Raw genomic sequence first — 23,984 nt, forward strand, 5'->3', positions numbered from 1 at the left:
TGGAAATGGTGGCCACTGACAACTGATGGAATTTAGGGCGGGGGGATCCTTTATTAATCTCAGGATTTCTTGTTTTTTTATTTTTTATAATTCTTCTGAACTGTAGCTGTGATATCTTTCACTTGGATGTTAAAGGTTGCATTGATTAATTAAAGGTGGAAAAAATATTGGTTTGAGTGTTTTCATTTAAGGCTGTAAAGCATAGATGTCAAACTCTGGCCCGCAGTGTGATTATATTTGGCCCGCGAGAAAACATCAAATGTCTACTAGAGCTGGCCGGCCAGTAGATAGCACATGCACCACTAATACTACAAATCCCAGAATGCTCTGCTCGTGTGTTGGCATGTCAATCAGTTCCCACAAACACCCCCTCCTCTGTTGACATTCATTAGTGACCTCATGGTAGGTTTGAACTGCTTAGTAATCCATTTGCAGTTGACGTGGAAAACGCACCAACTAACCTCCAAATGGAGCTGATTGAACTCGCTGAAGTCAAAGTATGACGCTGTGGGCACTGCACAGTTTCCATGTTATATCCCTGACACAATGCCCCAGCTCCGTACCCAAGCTGCTCGAGTGCTCTCTAAGTTTGGCAGCACATATAGTCATATGAAAAAGCTTGGGAACCCCTCTCAGCCTGCATAATAATTTACTCTCCTTTCAACAAAAAAGATAACAGTGGTCTGTCTTTCATTTCCAAGGAACATCTGTCTGTTTTTCACCTGCATTATTATTATTATCAATCTTTAATTTAATATTATTTATTGTATCAGTATACTGCTGCTGGATAATGTGAATTTCCCATTGGGATTAATAAAGTATCTATCTATCTATCTATCTATCTGAGTACTGCGGTGTTTTCCGAACAAAGATTTTGAGTGACGCAGTATTTAGTTGTATGAAATGAAATCAAATGTGAAAAACTGGCTGTGCACAAATGTGGGTCCCCTTGTCATTATGCTGATTTGAATGCCTGTCACTGCTCAATGCTGATTACTTGGTTGGATGAGCTCGTTAAGCCTTGAACTTCATAGACAGGTGTGTCCAATCATGAGATATAAAGGTATTTAAGGTGGTCAATTACAAGTTGTGCTTCCTTCAGTTATTTGGTCAGAACAAAAAGAGCTTTGCATGGCGGAAGAAGAACACCACATTCGAAGAAAAACACCTGCTACCTACTGTCAAATTTGGTGGCGGTTCACTTTCATTGTCACCAAAGCAGGTGAAGCTTATTCCCAGTCACTTATGCTGCCTAACTGGACAGACTGACATCCCTGAAGCATCATTGACTTGGTGTTAAAGTCTGATGATTACATGTCTCAATCATTGCAGGGTCCAGGGTTTTGCCTTCAAAATTTCAAAAAGTTTCAAAATAAACTTAACAAGTGTCCCGAGATGAAGCACTGAAATGCCTGACAGTTGTGGGCACAATAGACCCCCAGAGGCGCTTCTTAGCCCACCGTGGTGGAAGAAAATTTATAAACAAACTGTCAATTATTTTCACCAGGCTGGAACCCCAACTCTTTATCATTGTCTTGTCCTTCTCAGTATGTGCGTCTTGGGAACTGCACGTCTGACATTGTGGTCAGCAACACAGAAGCGCCGCAGTGGACTGTACTTTCTCCGGTCCTGTTCAGCCTATATACATCGGACTTCCAATACAACTCGGAGTCATGCCACGTACAAAAGTTCGCTGATGACACTGCTATCGTGGGCTGCATCAGGAGTGGGCAGGAGGAGGAGTATAGAAACCTCATCAAGGACTTTGTTAAATGGTGCGACTCAAACCACCTACACCTGAACACCAGCAAAACCAAGGAGCTGGTGGTGGATTTTAGGAGGACCAGGCCCCTCATGGACCACGTGATCATCAGAGGTGACTGTGTGCAGAGGGTGAAGACCTATAAATACCTGGGAGTGCAGCTGGATGATAATTTGGACTGGACTGCCAATACTGATGCTCTGTGCAAGAGAGGACAGAGCCGACTATACTTCCTTAGAAGGCTGGCGTCCTTCAACATCTGCAATAAGATGCTGCAGATGTTCTATCAGACGGTTGTGGCGAGCGCCCTCTTCTACGCGGTGGTGTGCTGGGGAGGCAGCATTAAGAAGAAGGGACATCTCACGCCTGGACAAACTGGTGAGGAAGGCAGGCTCTATTGTTGGCATGGAGCTGGACAGTTTGACATCTGTGGCAGAGCGACGGGCGCTGAGCAGACTCCTATCAATTATGGAGAATCCACTGCATCCACTGAACAGGATCATCTCCAGACAGAGGAGCAGCTTCAGCGACAGACTGCTGTCACCGTCCTGCTCCACTGACAGACCGAGGAGATCATTCCTCCATCAAACTATGCGACTCTTCAATTCTACCCGGGGGGGTAAACGTTAACATTATACAAAGTTATTGTCTGTTTTTACGTGCATTATTATCAATCTTTAATTTAATATTGTTTTTTGTATCTGTATGCTGCTGCTGGAGAATGTGAATTTCCCCTTGGGATTAATAAAGTATCTATCTATCTATCTATCTACCTACTCTTATACTTATTAAGTGAATATACTAGTTTTATGTGCAAGGGTGAACTTTGAATAGCTTTATACTGTATTTTGTCTTGGTAAATTATTATCACAAGTTTGTTATTTCATCGTCTGCCGAACTGGGTGACTTGTGTTTACTCTGAGCTGTCCTGTTGATTAGTCATTTACGAGATTCGGGAGAAAGACATTTTAATTTAACAGAAGTGACTGACGTCCAGGTAGAAGCCCCTCTATGTAGAAGAGAGTGGGCTGGTCAGACAAGGCCAGTGAACATCTTGGGGTGGCTACAGAGGTGGTCTTAGGGGTGTGCGAGGCCAAGGGCTGACCAACCCCACATGGGGCCGGTTACATCAAACGCTGTTACCGGTATGTGTGGACTGTATAAACTTGCACACGAATTTAATAAAAAATAATGTAAACATACACCAGGTTTTCTCATTACAATATTCAGCTAAATTTTATATAACTGTGACTACGTAGAAAAGTGATGTTTTTGAAATTTTTAATAAATAGAGTTTAAAAAATAAAGTGCAGAAACATTTTGAACGTCCCTCATACATTAAAGAAAGCAGAAATCAGATTGTTGTTTGTCCATTAAATACCAGTTTGCCAGACTCCAATTTGAAGGAATCATCCTCAGTAGCCAATGGATAATGAATATTGTATTTGAAAATTGCAATCTGATACAGATAAGGGTGTGTACTCAATTATGTAATTAAGAGCGAATAATGAATTGCACAGTGGTAATCATGTGATGTAGCTAAATGGCTCCACAAACCAGATTTCATTTTCAATTCATTCCACAGTAAACTAATCACAATAAAACATATCAAACTACACTGGAGTAACTCGAGCAAACTAATATATAACCATACTTTAATACACAACACACACATTTATGTTCTCTAGGTGCCACTGGGTCCGGAACATTCTTCAGTAGAAAATCGACTCTCGGATTTGTAATTGCCATTTTACAGTCATATGAAAACGTTTGTGAACCCCTCTCAGCCTGCATAATAACTGACTCTCCTTTCAACAATAAAGATAACAGTGGTCTGTCTTTCATTTCCTATGAACATCTGAGTTCTGGGGTGTTTACCGAACAAAGATTTTTAGTGACGCAGTATTTAGTTGTATGAAATCAAATCAAATGTGAAAAACTGGCTGTGCACAAATGTGGGTCCCCTTGTCATTGTGCTGATTTGAATGCCTGTCACTGCTCAATGCTGATTACTTGGTGTGATGAGCTCATTAAGCCTTGAACTTCATAGAGAGGTGTGTCCCATCATGAGATATAAAGGGATTTAAGGGGGTCAATTACAAGTTGGGCTTCCTTCCCTTTGACTCTCCTCTGAAGAGTGACAGCATGGGATCCTCAAAGCAACTCTCCAAAGATCTGAAAACAAAGATTGTTGAGTCTCCTGGTTTAGGGGAAGGCAACAAAAAGCCATCTCAGAGGTTTAAACTGTCAGTTTCAACTGTAAGGAATGGAATCATAAAATGGAAGGCCACAGGCACAGTTGCTGTTAAACCCAGCAGGTCTGGCAGGCGAAAAAAAATACAGGAGCAGCATATGAGCAGGATTGTGAGAATGGTGACAGACAACACACAGATCACCTCCAAAGGCCTGCAAGAACATCTCGCTTCAGATGGTGTATCTGTACATCGTTCTACAATTCATCGCAATTTGCACAAAGAACATCTGTATGGCAGGGTGATGAGAAAGAAGCCCTTTCTGCACTCACGCCACAAACAGAGTCGCTTGTTGTATGCCAATGCTCATTTAGACAAGCCAGATTCATTTTGGAACAAAGTGCTTTGGCCTGATGAGACACAAATGGAGTTATTTGGTCAGAACAAAAAGTGCTTTGCATGGCGGAAGAAGAACACCGCATTCCAAGAAAAACACCTGCTACCTACTGTCACATTTGGTGGAGGTTCCATCATGCTGTGGGGCTGTGTGGCTAGTTCAGGGACTGGGGCCCTTGTTAAAGTCGAGGGTCGGATGAATTCAACCCAATATCAACAAATTCTTCAGGATAATGTTCAAGCATCAGTCACAAAGGTGAAGTTACGCAGGGGTTGGATATTCCAACAAGACAATGAGCCAAAACACAGTTGGAAATCTACAAACGCATTCATGCAGAGGGAGAAGTACAATGTTCTGGAATGGCCGTCACAGTCCCCTGACTTGAAAATCATCAAAAATCTATAGGATGATTTGAAGCAGGCTGTCCATGCTCGGCAGCCATCACATTTATCTGAACGGGAGAGATTTTGTATGAAATAATGGTCAACAATACCTCCATCCAGAATCCAGACACTCATCAGAGGCTGTTAGATTTGCAAAAGGAGGCTCAACTAAGAATTGATGTCATATCTCTGTTGGGGTGCCCACATTTATGCACCTAATTTTGTGATGATGCATATTGCATATTTTCTGTTAATCCAATAAACTTAGATAGATAGATAGATAGATAGATAGATAGATAGATAGATAGATAGATAGATAGATAGATAGATAGATAGATAGATACTTTATTAATCCCAGGGGGAAATTCACATACTCCAGCAGCAAAAAATATTAAAGAGTAATAAAAAATGCAGGTAAAAAACAGACAATAACTTGAATAATGTTCAACGTTTACCCCCTCTGGTGGAATTGAAGAGTCGCATAGTTTGGGGGAGGAATGATCTTCTCAGTCTGTCAGTGGAGCAGGACAGTGACAGCAGTCTGTCGCTGAAACTGCTCCTCTGTCTGGAGATGACACTGTTTAATGGATGTAGTGGATTCTCCATAATTGATAGGAGCCTGCTGAGTGCCCGTTGCTCTGCTACGGATGTCAAACCATCCAGCTCTATGCCAACAATAGAGCCTGCCTTCCTCACCAGTTTGTCCAGGCGTGAGGCATCCTTCTTCTTAATGCTGCCTCCCCAGCACACCACTGCGTAGAAGAGGGCACTCGCCACAACCATCTGCTAGAACATCTGCAGCATCTTACTGCAGATGTTGAAGGATGCCAGTCTTCTAAGGAAGTACAGGCAGCTCTGTCCTTTCTTGCACAGAGAATCAGTATTGGCAGTCCAGTCCAATTTATCGTCCAGCTGCACTCTCAGGTATTTATAGGTCTGCACCCTCTGCACACAGTCACCTCTGATGATCACGGGGTCCATGAGGGGCCTGGGTCTCCTAAAATCCACCACCAGTTCCTTGGTTTTGCTGGTGCTCAGTTGTAGGTGGTTTAGGTCGCACCATTTAACGAAGTCCTTGACGAGGTTCCTATACTCCTCCTCCTCCTGCCCACTCCTGATGCAGCCCACGATAGCAGTGTCGTCAGTAAACTTTTGCACGTGGCAGGACTCCGAGTTGGAAGTTGGAAGTCCGATGTATATAGGCTGAATAGGACTGGAGAAAGTACAGTCCCCTGTGGCGCTCCTGTGTTGCTGACCACAATGTCAGATCTGCAATTCCCGAGACGCACATACTGAGGTCTGTTTGTAAGATAGTCCACGATCCATGCCACCAGGTATGAATCTACTCCCATCTCTGTCAGCTTGTCCCTAAGGAGCAGAGGTTGGATGGTGTTGAAGGCGCTAGAGAAGTCTAGAAACATAATTCTTACAGCACCACTGCCTCTGTCCAAGTGGGAGAGGGATCGATGTAGCATATAGATGATGGCATCCTCCGCTCCCACCTTCTCCTGGTATGCGAACTGCAGAGGGTCGAGGGCGTGTTGGACCTGTGGCCTCAGGTGGTGAAGCAGCAGCCGCTCCATGGTCTTCATCACATGTGATGTTAGAGCGACAGGCCGGAAGTCATTCAGCTCACCAGGACGTGATACCTTTCGGACTGGGGTGATGCAAGATGTTTTCCAAAGCCTCGGGACTTTCCCCTGTTCCAGGCTCAGGTTGAAGATGCGCTGTAGAGGACACCCTAGCTCTGATGCACAGACCTTCAGCAGTCGTGGCGATACTCCATCTGGACCTGCTGCTTTGCTGGCACGAAGTCTCCTCAGCTCTCTGCTCACTTGCGCTGCTGTAATTGTGGGTGGGGATGTCTCTCCTATGTTGGTATCAGCAGAAGGATGTGTAGAGAGTGCAGTACTCCGAGGTGAGAGAGGGTTAGGGTGGTCAAACCTGTTAAAGAAGTTGTTCATTTGGTTTGCTCTCTTCACGTCTCTCTCGATAGTGGTACCCCGCTTCGAGCTGCAGCCAGTGATGATCTTCATCCCATCCCACACTTCCTTCATGCTGTTGTTCTGCAACTTCTGCTCCAGCTTTCTCCTGTACTGCTCCTTCGCCGCCCTGAGCTGGACTCGGAGTTCCTTCTGCACGCGCTTGAGCTCTTTAAAGGCTCTTTTCTTCTGGTTCAAAAGGCCCTTGATGTCACTTGTAATCCATGGCTTGTTGTTAGCATAGCAGCGTACAGTTCTTACTGGAACTACAATGTCCATACAGAAGTTGATGTAGTCAGTAGTGCAGTCAACAACCTCCTCAATGTTCTCACTATGTGATCCCTGCAGGATATCCCAGTCTGTAGTTCCAAAACATTCTCTCAGAGTATTCTCAGCCTCCGGAGTCCACTTCCTGAATGATCGTGTGGTTACAGGTAGGACTCTCACTTTTGGTTTGTAGTGAGGCTGAAGCAGAACCAGGTTATGATCTTCTTTCCCAAGAGCAGGCAGCGGGGTGGCACTGTATGCGTCTTTAACGTTTGCATACAGTAAATCAATAGTCTTATTTCCCCGGGTGTTGCAGTCCACATACTGGGAGAATGCAGGTAATGTTTTGTCCAGCGTCACATGGTTAAAGTCTCCAGCGATTAGCACAAGTGCCTCGGGGTGCTACGTTTGTAACTTAGCAACAGCAGAATGGATGAAGTCACTCGCTAGCTCCACGTCCGCCCGAGGAGGAATATACACGATGACAACAATGACATGTCCAAACTCTCTGGGCAAGTAATAGGGACGCAGACTTATGGCCAACAGTTTGATGTCCCTGCAGCAAGTGGAGATTTTGACTTTAACATGTCCAGAGTGACACCACCGTGTATTAACATAGAGAGCGAGTCCTCCTCCTTTGTGCTTCCCACAGGTACTTGCATCTCTGTCCGCTCTAACGGTGCTAAACCCGGGTAGCTCCACATTAGCATCTGGGATGGTGTTAGTTAGCCACGTTTCGCAGAAACACAACAGACTGCATTCTCTGTAGGTTCTGACATTTTTCACCAGCGCAGCCAGTTCGTCGATCTTATTTGAGATTGAGTTCACATTCCCTAGAATAACAGAAGGCACTGCTGAAATCCTACTGTTTCCATAAGACATGTCAAAGGAATACATATTAAGACATATTAAAAGGAAGTTGCTACTTTGAAAGCTCAGCCAATGATAAACAAAAACACAAAGAATTAAGAGGGGTTCCCAAACTTTTTCATATGACTGTATCTGTGTGAGCAACTATTCTCCTTGATGAAGATGAACAAAACATCACACAGGAGTCGTCTCACTGATGAACACCTTCACTCAGTCCTGAGGATTTCCTCAGCTCAGAGCCTGACTCCAAACATTGATGAACTAACATCCAAGAAAAGATGCCAGGTATCTGGCTTGGACCAGTGTGCATCAGAGTAGGTCAGAGTGTAGCAAGCTGAGCTTTCTTTATGCAGTTTTCCTTGCTACCTCAAGGCATGGAGTTGAATGGTTGGATTTTCATGTAAGGAAATTATTATTATGATTATTGTTAGCCTGTGAAAAAAAGGTTACCATTGAAATTTAACTCGGAAGGCTACAAACAGAGAAAGAGGCATACAATTTTCTTTTTACGTTTTATTTAAGAAATGAATGCCACAGATGTGTCTTTTAATAAACATGTGTTTATTTTAAGCTTTGCTTGTTCTAGATTCAGTGTATAAGCAAAACTTTAGTTTCTTTCCATCTGAAAAGGTTCATCATTATATCTGATGAGAAGGAAAAACGTCCTCAATTGTAGACATTTTTTTCAATAAATATCAAGGTTGGCCCCCGACTTTGTCCAGATTTTTCATTTTGGCCCACTGTGTATTTGAGTTTGACACTCCTGATTTAGATTATGAGAATGAACGCACCATGTCAATCTGATGTGTCACCTGTTCAAGTAGGTCACCTTTATCTGTAGGCATTGTTTGCCTGTTTAACAACTTCCACAGGGTGCACTTACTTTTTCACACGATTACGGGTAATGTAAAGGTTTGAAATTCATCTTTATGCTAAAGCTGGACCGACACGTCATATTAAAATAAAAATTCGAATATTACCTGTGACCATAAGGGGGCACCCCAGAGCCCCGGCCTCCAGACACAAGTGCACGTACCCAGTCGTGATTCAAATAAAGTGAAATGCTATGATATAAAAGTACCTTTCTTTTTTCAAACACATGAGTGGTCACAATCTAATGATGAATCTCCTTCACTCTCCTCCAGGTAAGCTTTGTTCTCCACCTCCCAACTCCAACTCGACTGGATGAGGCGTAGTGGTCTCCTTTATGCTAGACCCGGAAGTACTTCCAGCACTTCCACATTGCACCTGGAAAGCACTTCCGAGTCAGGCAGACACCTTATACGTAATGATTGCTTTACTTCAAATCCACTGTGGTGGCGTACAGAGCCAAAATTGATGAAAATCGTGTCACTGTCCAAATACTTATGGACCTGACTGTTAAAACAGACACAGCCATTCTCTGTATTACCCCCCGTGATGGCACCTATGAAATCCAACAAGGCTGTCCCCATGGGACTACAACTCCCAGCATGCCATATATAAATAAGGGCTGGCCTCGGGACAACAGGCTGGTGTAAGAAATACGGGTGAGATAAAGTCCCAACGACAGTAGACACGATCAGATGTCTGGCCACAGGAGGTGCCGCTATTAACTCTACAGTGGTACAACTTTGCTTTTGTAAACACTCCTTTCCAAATATCGAAGTAAGGATTAACTTCAAACGTAATCTGAATTCAGAAAGTACTTTAATTCCTGTTGCTGTGGTTTGTAAACAAAATTAAATACATACACCAAGTCACAACGTTACATACAAATACACCTTTTAAATACTCTGCACATGTAAGTTTAACAAATATTTGAACCTCTTTATATCAAATTTATCTATAATAAACTTACTTTTCGGCAAGGACGCACAGCATTAATGGCTCAAGTGATAGGAGAAAAGACAAACTATTCTCACAATGTGCAGCAAGTAAACAAAGGAACACATGACGTACAAAGCCTGAACTATCACCCGGAAATATATAAAAGAAAAGTTTTACAAGTGTTTCTAATACAGACAGACAGACAGACAGACAGACAGACAGACAGACAGACAGACAGACAGACAGACAGACAGACAGACAGATAGATAGATAGATAGATAGATAGATAGATAGATAGATAGATAGATAGATAGATAGATAGATAGATAGATAGATAACTTTATTAATCTCAAGGGGAAATTCACATACTCCAGCAGCAGCATACTGATACATAAAGACAATATTAAATTTAAAAGTAATAATAATGCAGGTATAACAGACAATAACTTTATATAGTGTTAACGTTTACCCCCCCGGGTGGAATTGAAGAGTCGCATAGTGTGGTGGAGGAACGATCTCCTCAGTCTGTCAGTGGAGCAGGACAGTGACAGCAGTCTGTCTCTGAAGCTGCTCCTCTGTCTGGAGATGATCCTCTTTAGTGGATGCAGTGGATTCTCCATGATTGACAGGACTCTGCTCAGCGCCCGTCGCTCTGCCACAAATGTCAAACTGTCCAGCTCCGTGCCTACAATAGAGCCTACCTTCCTCACCAGTTTGTCCAGGCGTGAGGTGTCCTTCTTCTTAATGCTGCCTCTCCAGCACACCACCGTGTAGAAGAGGGCACTCGCCACAACCGTCTGATAGAACATCTGCAGCATCTTATTGCAGATGTTGAAGGATGCCAGCCTTCTAAGGAAGTATAGCTGGCTCTGTCCTCTGTCAGTATTGGCAGTCCAGTCCAATTTATCGTCCAGCTGCACTCCCAGATATTTATAGGTCTGCACCCTCTGCACACAGTCACCTCTGATGATCACGGGGTCCATGAGGGGTCTGGTTCTCCTAAAATCCACCACCAGCTCCTTGATTTTGCTGGTGTTCAGGTGTAGGTGGTTTGAGTTGCACCATTTAACAAAGTCCTTCATTAGGTTCCTATACTCCTCCTCCTGCCCACTCCTGATGCAGCCCATGATAGCAGTGTCGTCAGAGAACTTTTGCACGTGGAAGGACTCCGAGTTGTATTGGAAGTCCGATGTGTATAGGCTGAACAGGACCGGAGAAAGTACAGTCCACTGCGGCTCTTCTGTGTTGCTGACCACAATGTCAGACCACAATAATATTCTGCCATTAGAGGTCGCAATTTAACCTGACAACAGTGGCGTAGCTGGAAGGGGCAAGGGGGGACATCTGTCCCCGGGCGCAGCATCCAGGGGGGCGCCGAATTGATGTTCCCCATTGCATTTTGGCAAGCAGGAGGGGGCGCGAAATCTTCAGTTGTCCCCGGGCGCTGAAAACCCTAGCTATGCCTCTGCCTGACAAAGGACTTTCTGACACCCTGTGGGGAGTGTGGATCTTTGTACACTGGCCCAGGATTGCTGCCACCCAGTGCACCAAAGGCTGTCCATTCACTACTCTGGGCTAGAATTGTCTGCTGAATCCCACCAGGATGCCAATGCATGGTCTGTCCCTGACTATCCATTACTCTGGCCTCTTGGCCAGGCAAAGAAACAGGGCCCACCCCTGCAGGGATGTCAATGCATCCCAGGCGTCCACTACACACCATATTCATCATACACTGCATTTTATATAATTATTTTATTTATTTCACACTCTTATATATTCATAACTTACTAAGAGAGTTAAACGTGAGCAGCAGTTTGATTGTGTGTGTCCACCAGGAAGTGCAAACTCCATAAATGATGGGAAATGCAAAAGTGACAACAGTGGCAAAATAACAGCAACAGAAGAAAAAACAACATTGGTCCCAACACAATTTTTAATTTTATCCTTAGCTTGTATTAAAGAATCAATTCAGAGCAAAATTCATATCAAATCAATAACTCATCAGAAAATTCAGGAAGGCGCTACAGGACCCCCCATTACCCCCCTCGAGTGCAGTGCTCTGGTCCTCTTCCTCTGCATTTGCTGCCAAAGGTGCAGAAGTCTGGCTTGTGGAAAGTGACGGGAGGCCGTAATCCAGAAGTCTCAGGGCTGAGGAGGTCCGTGATGGTGGTGCCGCAGTAGGTGTTTACGCAAGGGCCAGTGGCTGTGCTTGTGGATTTCCAACAGCCAGGGTGTGGCAACACTTTTCTTGAAACTTTAAGATAATATTGCATTGGTGCAATAAACCCAATAGGGCGCGCCACCATAATTTGGTAGAAATATCTGTAAGCAAAAAAAACTGTCCCAAGAAATACTTTATCTGGACTGACAGGGCACAGAAGTGGAAGCAAAAATCGAGAATGTTTAATAAAAAGGAAAACGACCACTAATAGGAATTGAAAGTCATGGCTGAGGACAATATAACAACATAGCAGAATCAACTTAAGCTGTAGTCAGATTTCCAGCCATCCATCCATTATCCAACCTGCTGAATCCGAACACAGGGTCACGGGGGTCTGCTGGAGCCAATCCCAGCCAACACAGGGCACAAGGCAGGAACCAATCCCGGGCAGGGTGCCAACCCACCGCAGTAGTCAGATTTCAAATTCTGAAATATAAGAGCTTATAATCTAATATTCTAGACCAGCGGTTCTCAAACTGTGGGGCGCGCCCCCCTAGGGGGGCATGAAGTAACAAGAAAGGGGGGCGCAAAGATGTGAAAAAAAGAATACAAGAATCGAAAAAATGAAAAATATTGAAAACAAAACAAATTAACTTAAACTACATTCAGATACTAGAAAAATAAATATAGAGTTAGTTGAATGTCGATAAAAGTTAAGCAGGTATAATAAAATACCCATCCATCCATTTTCCAACCCGCTGAATCCGAACACAGGGTCACGGGGTTCTGCTGGAGCCAATCCCAGCCAACACAGGGCACAAGGCAGGAACCAATCCCGGGCAGGGTGCCAACCCACCACAGGACACACACAAACACACACACTAGGGCCAATTTAGAATTGCCAATCCACCTAACCAGCATGTCTTTGGACTGTGGGAGGAAACCCACGCAGACACGGGGAAAACATGCAGACTCCACGCAGGGAGGACCCAGGAAGCGAACCCAGGTCCCCAGGTCTCCCAACTGCGAGGCAGCAGCGCTACCCACTGCGCCACCGTGCCACCCATAATAAAATATGCATCTATGATATATCATTAATTAAAAAAGAACAAATTGGTATTAGTGGGCTTCTTTCAAAAAAACGTTAGAGGGGCGTGATTAAAACTGTTATGAAAACTCGGGTCGCAAATACTTAAAGGTTGAGAAACGCTGTTCTAGACATTCAATCAGTGGTTAACGAATATATTGTCCAAAAACGGACTTCTATATCCTAATATCCACTTCAGGAAATGAAAGCCAGCAAACTCCAACAGTGGCACCCATGGCATCGATCAAAATGGAGGCGATTCATGAAAATAATTTCAGATTCAGCAAAGTGTTTCACTTCTTGCTCCAAGCTTTCACTCTTTGCATCGTTTATGTCTTGACCGCCATCAACTGTCCAGTTTTGAGATGGTTACTTTGCTCATCATCCTTAAAACCAGCGCTGCTTAAAAGACCAAAGTGCAAAGCCACATGCAAAGAGTAGAAAGAAAGCCCCGTCAGGCGAGGGGTCGGCTGTTCTCTTATTTGTTGTCACAGAGCAGGGCCACACCTCGGAGGGTCCAGTGGTCGGCGTCTTGTGCCGTTCTCAGGTACAAAGAGAAAATGAACGTCAGGTCAGTGCGCCGTGGTTTTTTATACACGGGGCAGGAGTACAGGTTGCCTTGCTGCTTCTTTGAGTCTGAAGGGCTTGTAGTGCTAATGGCGTACACGTGAACTACAGGCAACAACGTGAACAAGACCTGTGAGACACAAAGAGAACAAAAGGAGAACTCATAATTTACTATATAATAAAAACACTTAAGGTCTGTGTGTGTGTAGGGGTGTGTCCAGTCCCTCAGAGCAATCTGATTGGTTAGGTTGGCTTTGGTGTGATTGTTTGGTTTGGCTTTGGTGATGTGATTTGTGGAAGATGAATGTTCTCTTCGTTCCCTTGTACTACTCCTTGTCTAAGGAGTTAAGCAGAAGTAAGCTTTAAAAACATGCTTTGCTGAGCAAACAGAAAAATATTTGTCAAAAGGACTCAAGGTCTAAGCATTCCACACAGACTGCCTTATCACGTTTTCCCTTAGTTTACATCTGAACGCCATAACCAAGGGGCCAAGAAAATCAAGTTGAACGCCATAACAAAGGGGCCAAGAAAATCAAGTTGCAAAATGGGCGTTAAAGAGGCTCAAGGATTGTGTAAAATAAAAGTGTCGACTGTTGCATTTCATAATGATATTAAATTACGCATTCTAGGGGTATAAAACCTTTGCCCCACCCAACAAACAGTTGTTCAGAAGAGCCCTGACGCTGTCAAGTAATATTGATTGCCTGTTTTTCTGAAACCTGCTCACTGTGACGATGAGAAAATAAAGCTGCTATATGACCACACCTGCTGTCTTGTCTAAGTGATCGTCCGCAGTTTAAAAAAGGAAGTGAGAGTGCGAGATGCACAGGGAGAAGTAAAGGTGTAGATGGCATGGTGAGGGAGACGGGAAGGATAAAACCACACAGGAGACAAGAAAGGCGCCACAAAAATAAGCAGGGGCTTTATGGGAATGAGCTTGAGGGAGGGAGCGCCGATGAAGAGACGTTCACACACACACAGATACAGAGGAAAGGCACGGAAGAGACAGCTATTATAATTATTACCGTATATACTCGCGTATAAGTCGGGTCTTGAAATGTGAAAAGTCCATCATAAAATCAGACTTATATGCCCGTTCAAAAATACGACACTTTTTTTTTTTTTTTTAACATCCTCTTGCCTCCTCAAATCTCGTATCAGTTTCTCAGACGCATCAAATTTTGTTGCAGCAGTGTAGTCACCAATTTCTTTCACCACTTCAACAACTTTTAATTTAAAACCAGCTTCATATTTTCCTCTGATCGAACACTCCATCGTAGATAAGGGAAGCTCTTATGGTAAAGGTGTATGAGGGTGTGAGATACAAAAAACACAAATCAGTGCAAACGTCGCTTCGGAATAGTTCGGGTATTACCGTGTGTTCACATAGGTCAGCGGTTCTCAAACTGTGGGGCACGTCCCCCTAGTAACAAAAAAGGGGGGCGCGAATGTTGCCATATGTGGCCTAATTTCACTATTCGTAGGGAAAGTTTTAACTTGTAGCGGTGTATCAGCAGCAAAAAATATAGAAATAAAATTTACAAGGGTTTCAAAAAAACGTTAATGGGCCCGATTAAAACTGTTATGAAAACTCGGGTCGCAAATACTTAAAGGTTGGGAATGCTGACGTAGGCACAATACATAGAAAGTGTATTAAGTGCTCCGTGGTGACTCTCTCAGCTGGGCATTATCATATCATAATCTCTTGGACCAATAGCGTGAGTTTTCCACATTCAACTTATACGACCGACATTATAAAATACAGGAAATTATACTGTAAATTCAAGCCCGACTTATCTGTGGGAGAACTTAAACGCGAGTATATACGGTATTTAATTATCTGTCTTCAACAGGTAATATTATTAGTAATAATAATAATTTTAATAACGAAAATGACATTAAATTATGAGGTGTGACAAATTTGATGATCTACCGTACCCATTAGTTTAGGTTCCCCCTTTTTTATCAGTTCAAAAAAAAGAATTAAAGTGATGAATTAGTGAAATTAAAGTGATAATGCTAACCAGGCAATCGTGAGGCACATTTCTTTCCCCACCTCCAAATAGGAGGGCATGTTGCTTACTCCATAACTTACTAAAAGTGGGGCTTTCATTTCCACCGATATGCTGCAGGTGCCGCATTCAATTCGGTCCCCATCTACCTACCAATCAAGTTTGGTCCCCCCTTTATTTTTAGTTCAAAAAAAGAATTAGAAAGTGATTGCTTGTTTCTTTAATGCTATGAGATACAAGAATGTTTGAAATCTAAAACATGGGTGTACTGATTTATTATTCCTCATCGATACATTACGTTATACTAAGAGTCAGTAGTAGTTATAGTAAAATAGTAGTTAATAATAGTCGTTCGGGGCAACTGGGCGACAGACAGTTCTGCGAAAAGACAACTGGGCGACAGACAACTCGGCGAAAGACAATTCGGCGAAAAGACAACTTGGAGAAAAGACAACTCCGTGACATCCTTTACCAGTTAGGTAATAGTTAGGTTCAAAGAGATTTTTTAATGATATTTAAATCACAACATAGGGTGCCAGGAAATCCACAGAATCACCTGCTTTATGAGAGTCCCAATACGTTGAGAGTAAAGATATTCCTTAAGCTGTACTCGCAGTTCACCTTTTGTATTCTAAATAATGTTGTCATATGATTACAATCAATACAATTTATATAAAGGATTAGCAATTTTGGTTGCAGAAGATAATGTAAGATAGAGTTTGTACCATCTGCAGAATAAAATTTGTTCGTCAATTATATAAATTTATTTTCAACATTTTAAATCATGTTGTCATTTAAATATAATTAAAAAATCTCTTTGAACCTAACTATTACCTAACTAGTAAAGGATGTCACCAAATTGTATTTCGCCAAGTTGTTTCTTCGCCGAATTGTCTTTTGCCAGGTTGTCTTTCACCGAGTTGTCTTTGCCCGAGTTTTCTTTCGCCGAGTTTTCTTTTTGCCGGGTTGTCTTTTGCCGAGTTGTCTTTTCGTTCGCTGAATTGTCTTTCGCCGAGTTGTCTTTTTGCCGGGTTGTCTTTCACCGAGTTGTCTTTTTGCCGGGTTGTCTTTCGCCGAGTTGTCTTTTTGCAGGGCTGTCTTTCACCGGGTTGTCTTTCGCCGAGTTATCTTTTGCCGAGTTGTCTTTTCGCCGAGTTGTCTTTTTGCAGGGCTGTCTTTCACCGGGTTGTCTTTCGCCGAGTTGTCTTTTTGCTGGGTTGTCTTTCGCCGAGTTGTCTTTTTGCAGGGCTGTCTTTCACCGGGTTGTCTTTCGCCGAGTTATCTTTTGCCGAGTTGTCTTTTCGCCGAGTTGTCTTTTTGCAGGGCTGTCTTTCACCGGGTTGTCTTTCGCCGAGTTGTCTTTTTGCTGGGTTGTCTTTCGCCGAGTTGTCTTTTGCCGAGTTGTCTTTTCACCGAGTTGTCTTTTGCCGAGTTGTCTTTCGCCAAGTTGTCTTTTCGCCGAGTTGTCTTTTCACAGAGTTGTCTTTCGCTGAGTTGTCTTTTCACTGAGTTGTCTTTTCGCAGAGTTGACTGTCTCCCAGTTGCCACCGAACCAGTAATAGTAGTATAGTAGTACAGTAATAGTAGATAGTTAGTAAAGGTGCAAGACACACACTGACAATGTCACTTTCAAAGACGGAAAGCATAAAAATGGACAGAAGGCAAGAAAGGTGACTTGAAAATAAGTTTTATGAGGCATTGGGCACCAGTGAAGAGACGTTCAGACACATGTAAATAAGGAGGAAAGGCACTGAAGGTACACATAGGGCAAGAGATAGCAAATATTATTTAATTATTCTATTACCTGTCTTCAAGCAAGTAATAATAATTTTAATAACTAAAATAAATGTCACTTTCTGCCCAGTTTGTGCTGGCTGCTTTTAACTTGCAACTCACCGGTTTCCTTAGGTCTTACTGTCCAGTGGTCAGGGCTTTATAAAAAATGTGGACAGTTCTGAAAAGGGGCGATCGTCTGCATCAGGTTGGCACCCACTTTACCTGGCAGTTGATCAGGATATTTTTGGAGACCTGGTCAACAGGAATGACACGAGCCTTTGTGTACAACATATGTCATCTCAAGCATGGTGGTGACAGCGTTATGCTGTTAGGGACAGGGAGACTGGTCACAACTGAGGCAATGATGAACGCAGCCAAATGCGGAGAGGTCCTTGGAAAAAAATCTGCTCCAGACTTAATACAAGCTCAAACTGGGGTGGTGGTTCACCTTTCTGCATGACAATGACCTGAAGCATACAGCCATGACAACACTGGAGTGGCTTTGGGACAAACCCTTGAGTGGTCCTGCCAACACCCAGACTTAAACCCCACACAACATGTGTGGTGAGACCTGAAGATGGCAGTTCACAGATGCTCCCCATTCAATCTAATGCAGCTTGAGGGGATCTGCCAGGAAGAATGGGATTAACTGCCCAAATCCAGGTGGTCAAAGCTTTTAGAGACTTACCTAAGAAAACTCAAAGCTGGAATTGCTGCCAAAGGGGCTTCTACAAAGTACTAAATTAAGGGTCTGAGTACTCCTAACGAATGAAAATTTTTGATTTTTCATAAGTTTAAAAACCTTTCTGAAAACATGTTTTCACTTTGTCATATTGGGATATCCCATGAGCCAGGTCTGGATTAAGCGAGTTAGAAAATGACACGACATTATGGGTTACTGAGTGCAGACTGATAGGCAAGAATGGCAAATTTACAATAAAGTGTGCAGAAAGTGAAAGGTCCTCAATACTTTCTGAACCCACTGTGTATATTCTACAGACGGCAGAATGTTAAAAAGTCTCTGAAAACGTGAAGTCTCCATGGAAGTCCCCAGAATGGAGTAGCAAAAAAAAAGGTCTAATAGCAATCCCCCATGATGACTAACCTTGGGTGACGACTCCATAAGTTTCGTGTTTTTTTTATCCCACCCAGCTCCATCCAGGAAAAGCCCATAGACGTAGACTCCACCAATGTCAGCGGGAGGAGGACACGTGACATCTTCTTTCATCATCTTTGTCACGTCATTGTAGAGGACGACACTGTCCAATGCCCAACCTTTGGATACATTCATACGAGTTGTTTCTTGACGCATAGCAGTTAAGAAGCCCTTTTAGAAAGAAAGTGTAAAAAAAAAAAAAAACAAAAAGAATTGAACTGAATTGAGTTGAAGCAGAACTTCTCCACTGTGGTTCTTTGGAATCAGAAGCGTTTGTGGTTCTTCATTAGGGCTAGTACAGTGGAAACTCGGGTCACGAACGTCTTGGACCACGTACAAATTGGGTTACGACCAAAAAGTTTGCCAAACTTTTGCATCTGTTCACGACCACACACTCGGGTGATGAACAAGCCAGTTTCCCTTCCGGATCGTACGCGCCAATGATTTCCGCACACGTTCAGTCTCTCCCTGTGCAGCGAGCGAGCGAGTGAGAGAGAGAGAGAGCGCGAGAGAGCGTATATATATTTACATACCGCTCGTATGGTCCGGAACAGATTAATTATATTTACATACAATCCTATGGGGGAAATTACTTTGGGTCACGACCAAATCGGGTTGCGACCAGAGTTTTGGAGCGAATTACGGTCATGACCCAAGGTTCCACTGTACATTGAATAACTGACCAATTAATTTGGTCCAAAGACAGTCAAGCAATGTAAGCAAAGCATTCCATGACCTTTAGCTGGGCTAAGCATGGATGGTGAAGCGACGGATGGATGAACGGATAAACAAACCAGAACTAATTAAGGGCTTTATAAAAAGGGCTCAAAAATGAAAGGATAAGACTGAAGCAGTCAATTAAGCTTCATCGATTTACACGTAGTGAAACACCTGATCATTTTCATTAAGGCGCCAGAATCCGTACTAATCCCTACTTTTCACGGCTGTTCTTTTTCTGGTTTTCTGTGGTGCCCTTCTGCGCCACCACCACCTGATCAGAACCTCACCCTGTCCCAGCATTGATGAATTGAAGGCCAGAAGTCCACATGATCATCACCATCTAATTCTCTCACATGAAGCGTGAAAGCCATAAGGACTGATTGAGACCATTTATGTTAGGTGCCCAGTGGGCGCTGGGTGGTCTTGTGGCCTTGGAACCCCTGCAGATTTTGTGTTTTTTTTTTTTTTTTCCAGCCCATCTGAAGTTTTTTTGTTTGTTTTTTTCTGTCCTCCCGACTATCGGACCTTACTTTATCCTTTGTTACTTAGCATTGCCAAATCTTATTTTTGTTTCATTTAAACTTTTCTTTTATCATCTTGTAAAGCACTGTGAGGTACACCATTTGTATGAAAATCAATGTTGCGGTCGTTGTTGATTTAATAATGTTCACAATGCTGTGTTTTTGTTTAAAAATACAGGCATCGGTGTCCTCAGTGTTCTCATTGTGTTCTCATGTGCTAAATCTCATACCCACACTATCACCTGTGGAGTCCCACAAGGATCAGTCCTTGGGCTGACCCTCTTTAATATCTACTGTATATACTGCCCCTCGGTCAATATCATCCGCAAGCATGGAGTTTCATTCCATTGCTATGCCGATGATACGCAGCTCTATGTGAGACTGGATTTCGACTTCTCTTACACCTCCATCAACTTTTTCCTCTTGCTTGGATGAGATTGAGGCCTTGATGTCCAAGAACTTTCTCAAGCTGAATAGCACCAAAACTGAAGCTCTTTTAATTGGCACCCCCATCAACTTGGTTCCTCTGTAAATTGTATTTCCTTTTCTGACTGTACCATTACCCTCTACACTTCTGTTACAAATCTGGGTGTCAAGTTAGACTCCCATCTGTCATTTGATATACATATCCATCACCTTTGTAAAATTGCATTCCTTCATCTCCGAAACACAGTCAAACTCCGTCCCTACCTCTCCCTCTGTGATGCTGAAAAGCTGGCTCATGCCTTTGTCTCATCCAGACTGGACTATTGTAATGGACTCCTCATTGGGATACCCAACACGAGCCTTCAAAAGCTCCAACAAATTCAAAATAGTGCTGCAAGAATCCTGATGAGGATGCGGAAATATGAACACATCTCACCAATCCTTCAGTCACTTCATTGGCTCCTTATCCACCTCCGTATCGAATACAAACTCTGTTTCTTTACTCATCAGTGTATCCATTGAAATGCTCCACAATATCTTAAAGAACTCCTTATATTACAGTCCACTACCAGAAACCTCCGTTATACAAACACCTACCGCCTTCGACCCCCTGTGACCAAACTTCATACAATGGGTGACCGAGCCTTTGCAGCCGCTGCTCCACGGCTCTGGAATGGCCTACCAGAGAGCCTGAGAACACAGCAGATTGTGGGCTGTTTTAATAAACAGCTAAAGACTTTTCTATTTAGGAAAGCTTATTAACAAGAATGCTATAATTATTGTTGTTAAATCTGTGTTTTTTCTTGCCTTGCCTTTGTTTAATCTTTTTATGTTGCACTTTGAGATTTACTGCTAATGTAAAGTGCCCCTATAAATAAAATGCATTATTAGTATTATTATTATTACTATTATTATTATTATTATTTTTAAGCAGTCACTTGGCTATATGTTTTTTAGGAACCTGGCAACTCTGGAAATGGGGTAGTCAGCAAGACCCTACAAATTGAAAGGATTTTAAAAAGGCACTACTACAGAGACATCATAACTGCCATGTGCAAAAGTTCGCTGATGACACTGCTATCGTAGGCTGCATCAGGAGTGGGCAGGAGGAGGAGTATAGGGACCTAATCAATGACTTTGTTAAATGGTGCGACTCAAACCACCTACACCTGAACACCAGCAAAACCAAGGAGCTGGTGGTGGATTTTAGGAGGCCCAGACCCCTCATGGACCCCGTGATCATCAAAGGTGACTGTGTGCAGAGGGTGCAGACCTATAAATACCTGGGAGTGCAGCTGGATGATAAATTAGACTGGACTGCCAATACTGATGCTCTGTGCAAGAGAGGACAGAGCCGGTTATACTTCCTTAGAAGGCTGGTGTCCTTCAACATCTCCAATAAGATGCTGCAGATGTTCTATCAGACGGTTGTGGTGAGCGCCCTCTTCTACGCGGTGGTGTGCTGGGGAGGCAGCATTAAGAAGAAAGACGCCTCACGCCTGGACAAACTGGTGAGGAAGGCAGGCTCTATTGTTGGCATGGAGCTGGACAGTTTGACATCTGTGGCAGAGCGACGGGCGCAGAGCAGGCTCCTGTCAATCATGGAGAATCCACTGCATCCACTAATCAGTGTCATCTCCAGACAGAGGAGCAGTTTCAGCGACAGACTGCTGTCACCGTCCTGCTCCACTGACAGACTGAGGAGATCGTTCCTCCCCCAAACTATGCGACTCTTCAGTTCCACCTGGGGGGGTAAACGTTAACATTATACAAAGTTATTGTCTATTTTTTTACCTGCATTATTATCAATCTTTAATTTAATATTGTTTATTGTATCAGTATGCTGCTGCTGGAGAATGTGAATTTCCCCTTGGGATTAATAAAGTATCTATCTATCTATCTATCTATCTATCTATCTATCTATCTATCTATCTATCTATCTATCTATCTATCTATCTATCTATCTATCTATCTATCTATCTATCTATCTATCTATCATATTTATCTTATATCATATTTATATCTATCTATCTAACTGCCAAGACTAAGAAGAGAGGGACAAATAACTTCTGAAGAGAGGACCTCTCGGTCCGACTTAGCCACCTACAGACATCTTCTTTGCTCCCAAGCATCACACCTGGTTTAAGAAATCAAAGGCTGCAACAACCAAAGAGACAACCTATTATATAGTGCCTTTCTATCTATCTATCTATCTATCTATCTATCTATCTATCTATCTATCTATCTATCTATCTATCTATCTATCTATCTATCTATCTATCTATCTATCTATCTATCTATCTATCTATCTATCTATCTATCTATTATATAGTGCCTTTCATTCTATCTATCCTCTCACACTACTCAACAGCATTTCGTCTGGAAAACTTTAGGTTTCTGGGATCCACAATTTCCCAGGACCTAAAGTGGGAACTAAACATAAACACAATTGTTAAAAAGGCCCAGCAGAGGTTGTACTTCTTGCGCCAGCTCAGGAAGTTCAACCTGCCTCAGGAGCTGCTCATCCAATTTTACTCTGCAGTAATCCAGTCTGTTCTCTGTTCATCTATCACAGTCTGGTTTGGCTCAGCCACAAAACAGGACAGGAACAGACTTCAACGGACAGTCAGGATTGCAGAAAAAATCATTGGTATTGATCTGCCCTCCATTCAAGACTTATACAGATCTCGAGTCAGGAAACTGGCAGAAAACATCATTGCAGACCCATCACACCCTGGTTACAACCTTTTTCAACTTCGTCCATCTGGTAGGCACTACAGAGCACTGTATGCCAAAACTACCAGACATGTGAACAGTTTCTTTCCTCAGGCCATCACTCTCATGAACACTTAAGTCAATCTCACAGTATCAGGGACAATACTAGGTAAAACCGGAGTCCAATTCTTTGTATGTGTACATATACTTGGCCAATAAAGCTGATTCTGATGGACGTATTGTTTAAAACAGATATGCTATTATTGCCTTGAAGTCAAATTCAGAAATGAAGAATGAAGCTCCATCACTGTTCTTCCTAGACTATTGTTTCATGCCCAGAATGCCGCAGCTCTTTTCTCTTTTCTACCGTTTCTCTCATACCTGTGGGTTAAAGAATCCTGTCATCCAGAACTGGTTGGGTCGTCCTTCAAATATCCAGGTATGAAACTGCTGGTTTCTTTCTAAGAGTTCAGTGAACCAAAAACCCAGGGTTGCAGACTCCCAGGATACTTTTTGCCACAGTTTTGGTATCCTAGCATCATACAGGTTATCCAGAGCATCCCTCAAGTCTTCAGACATGATGATAGTACCTGAAAAAGGAGAAATGTGAATATTCAGGCTTACAGTATCAATGGAGTAGCATCGGATTAAAAAGGATAATCATCAATTGCTTAATATTTCTATTAGGTAGCTCAGTGGTTACTGCTGCAGTCTCCCAGAGATCAGCATCTTGGATTTGATGCTCACATCTGTTTTCTGTGTGTATGGATTTTAAAAATTCTACTTATGGGTCATCACTGGGGTACTCCTGGTTTTCCTCCTACAACCCCAAGGATGTTCAGGTTACGTCAATCGGCAATTCCAACTTGGTACTGAGAGAGGGCATGATAAAGTGAGCTTTGCATTACAACAACAACAACAACAACAACATTTATTTATACAGCACATTTTCATACAAAAAGTAGCTCAAAGTGCTTTACATAATGAAGAGAAGAAAAACAAAAGACAAAATAAGAAATTAAAATAAGACAACATTAGTTAACATAGAAAGGAGTAAGGATTTAGATTTGCCCCCTATGCAGATCTGGCTCCTGCTTTGTGGCTAGTGTTGCTTCGATAGGCTGTGGCCACAAGTGACACTGAACTGGATTAAACAGGTTTGACTGTGCTCTGTATCTTCT

General features: G+C 42.9%; 1 protein-coding gene across 1 annotated transcript in view; it reads right to left on the reverse strand.

Moving 5' to 3' along the window:
- Window positions 1-13,329: 13,329 nt before the first annotated feature.
- LOC114641854 (dynein axonemal heavy chain 5-like) overlaps window positions 13,330-23,984 on the reverse strand; it is a 329,984-nt gene continuing 319,329 nt past the window's right edge. The window contains exons 72-74 of the mRNA XM_051928805.1: window positions 23,185-23,393; window positions 18,371-18,592; window positions 13,330-13,607 (exon numbers count right to left, since the gene is read on the reverse strand). Coding sequence (XP_051784765.1) covers window positions 13,389-13,607; window positions 18,371-18,592; window positions 23,185-23,393 — 650 coding nt within the window. The 3' untranslated portion in view covers window positions 13,330-13,388. The remainder of the gene's footprint in view (window positions 13,608-18,370; window positions 18,593-23,184; window positions 23,394-23,984) is intronic.

Source organism: Erpetoichthys calabaricus, chromosome 6 (assembly GCF_900747795.2).
Source record: "Erpetoichthys calabaricus chromosome 6, fErpCal1.3, whole genome shotgun sequence".
In the NCBI taxonomy this organism is placed as follows: domain Eukaryota; kingdom Metazoa; phylum Chordata; class Cladistia; order Polypteriformes; family Polypteridae; genus Erpetoichthys; species Erpetoichthys calabaricus.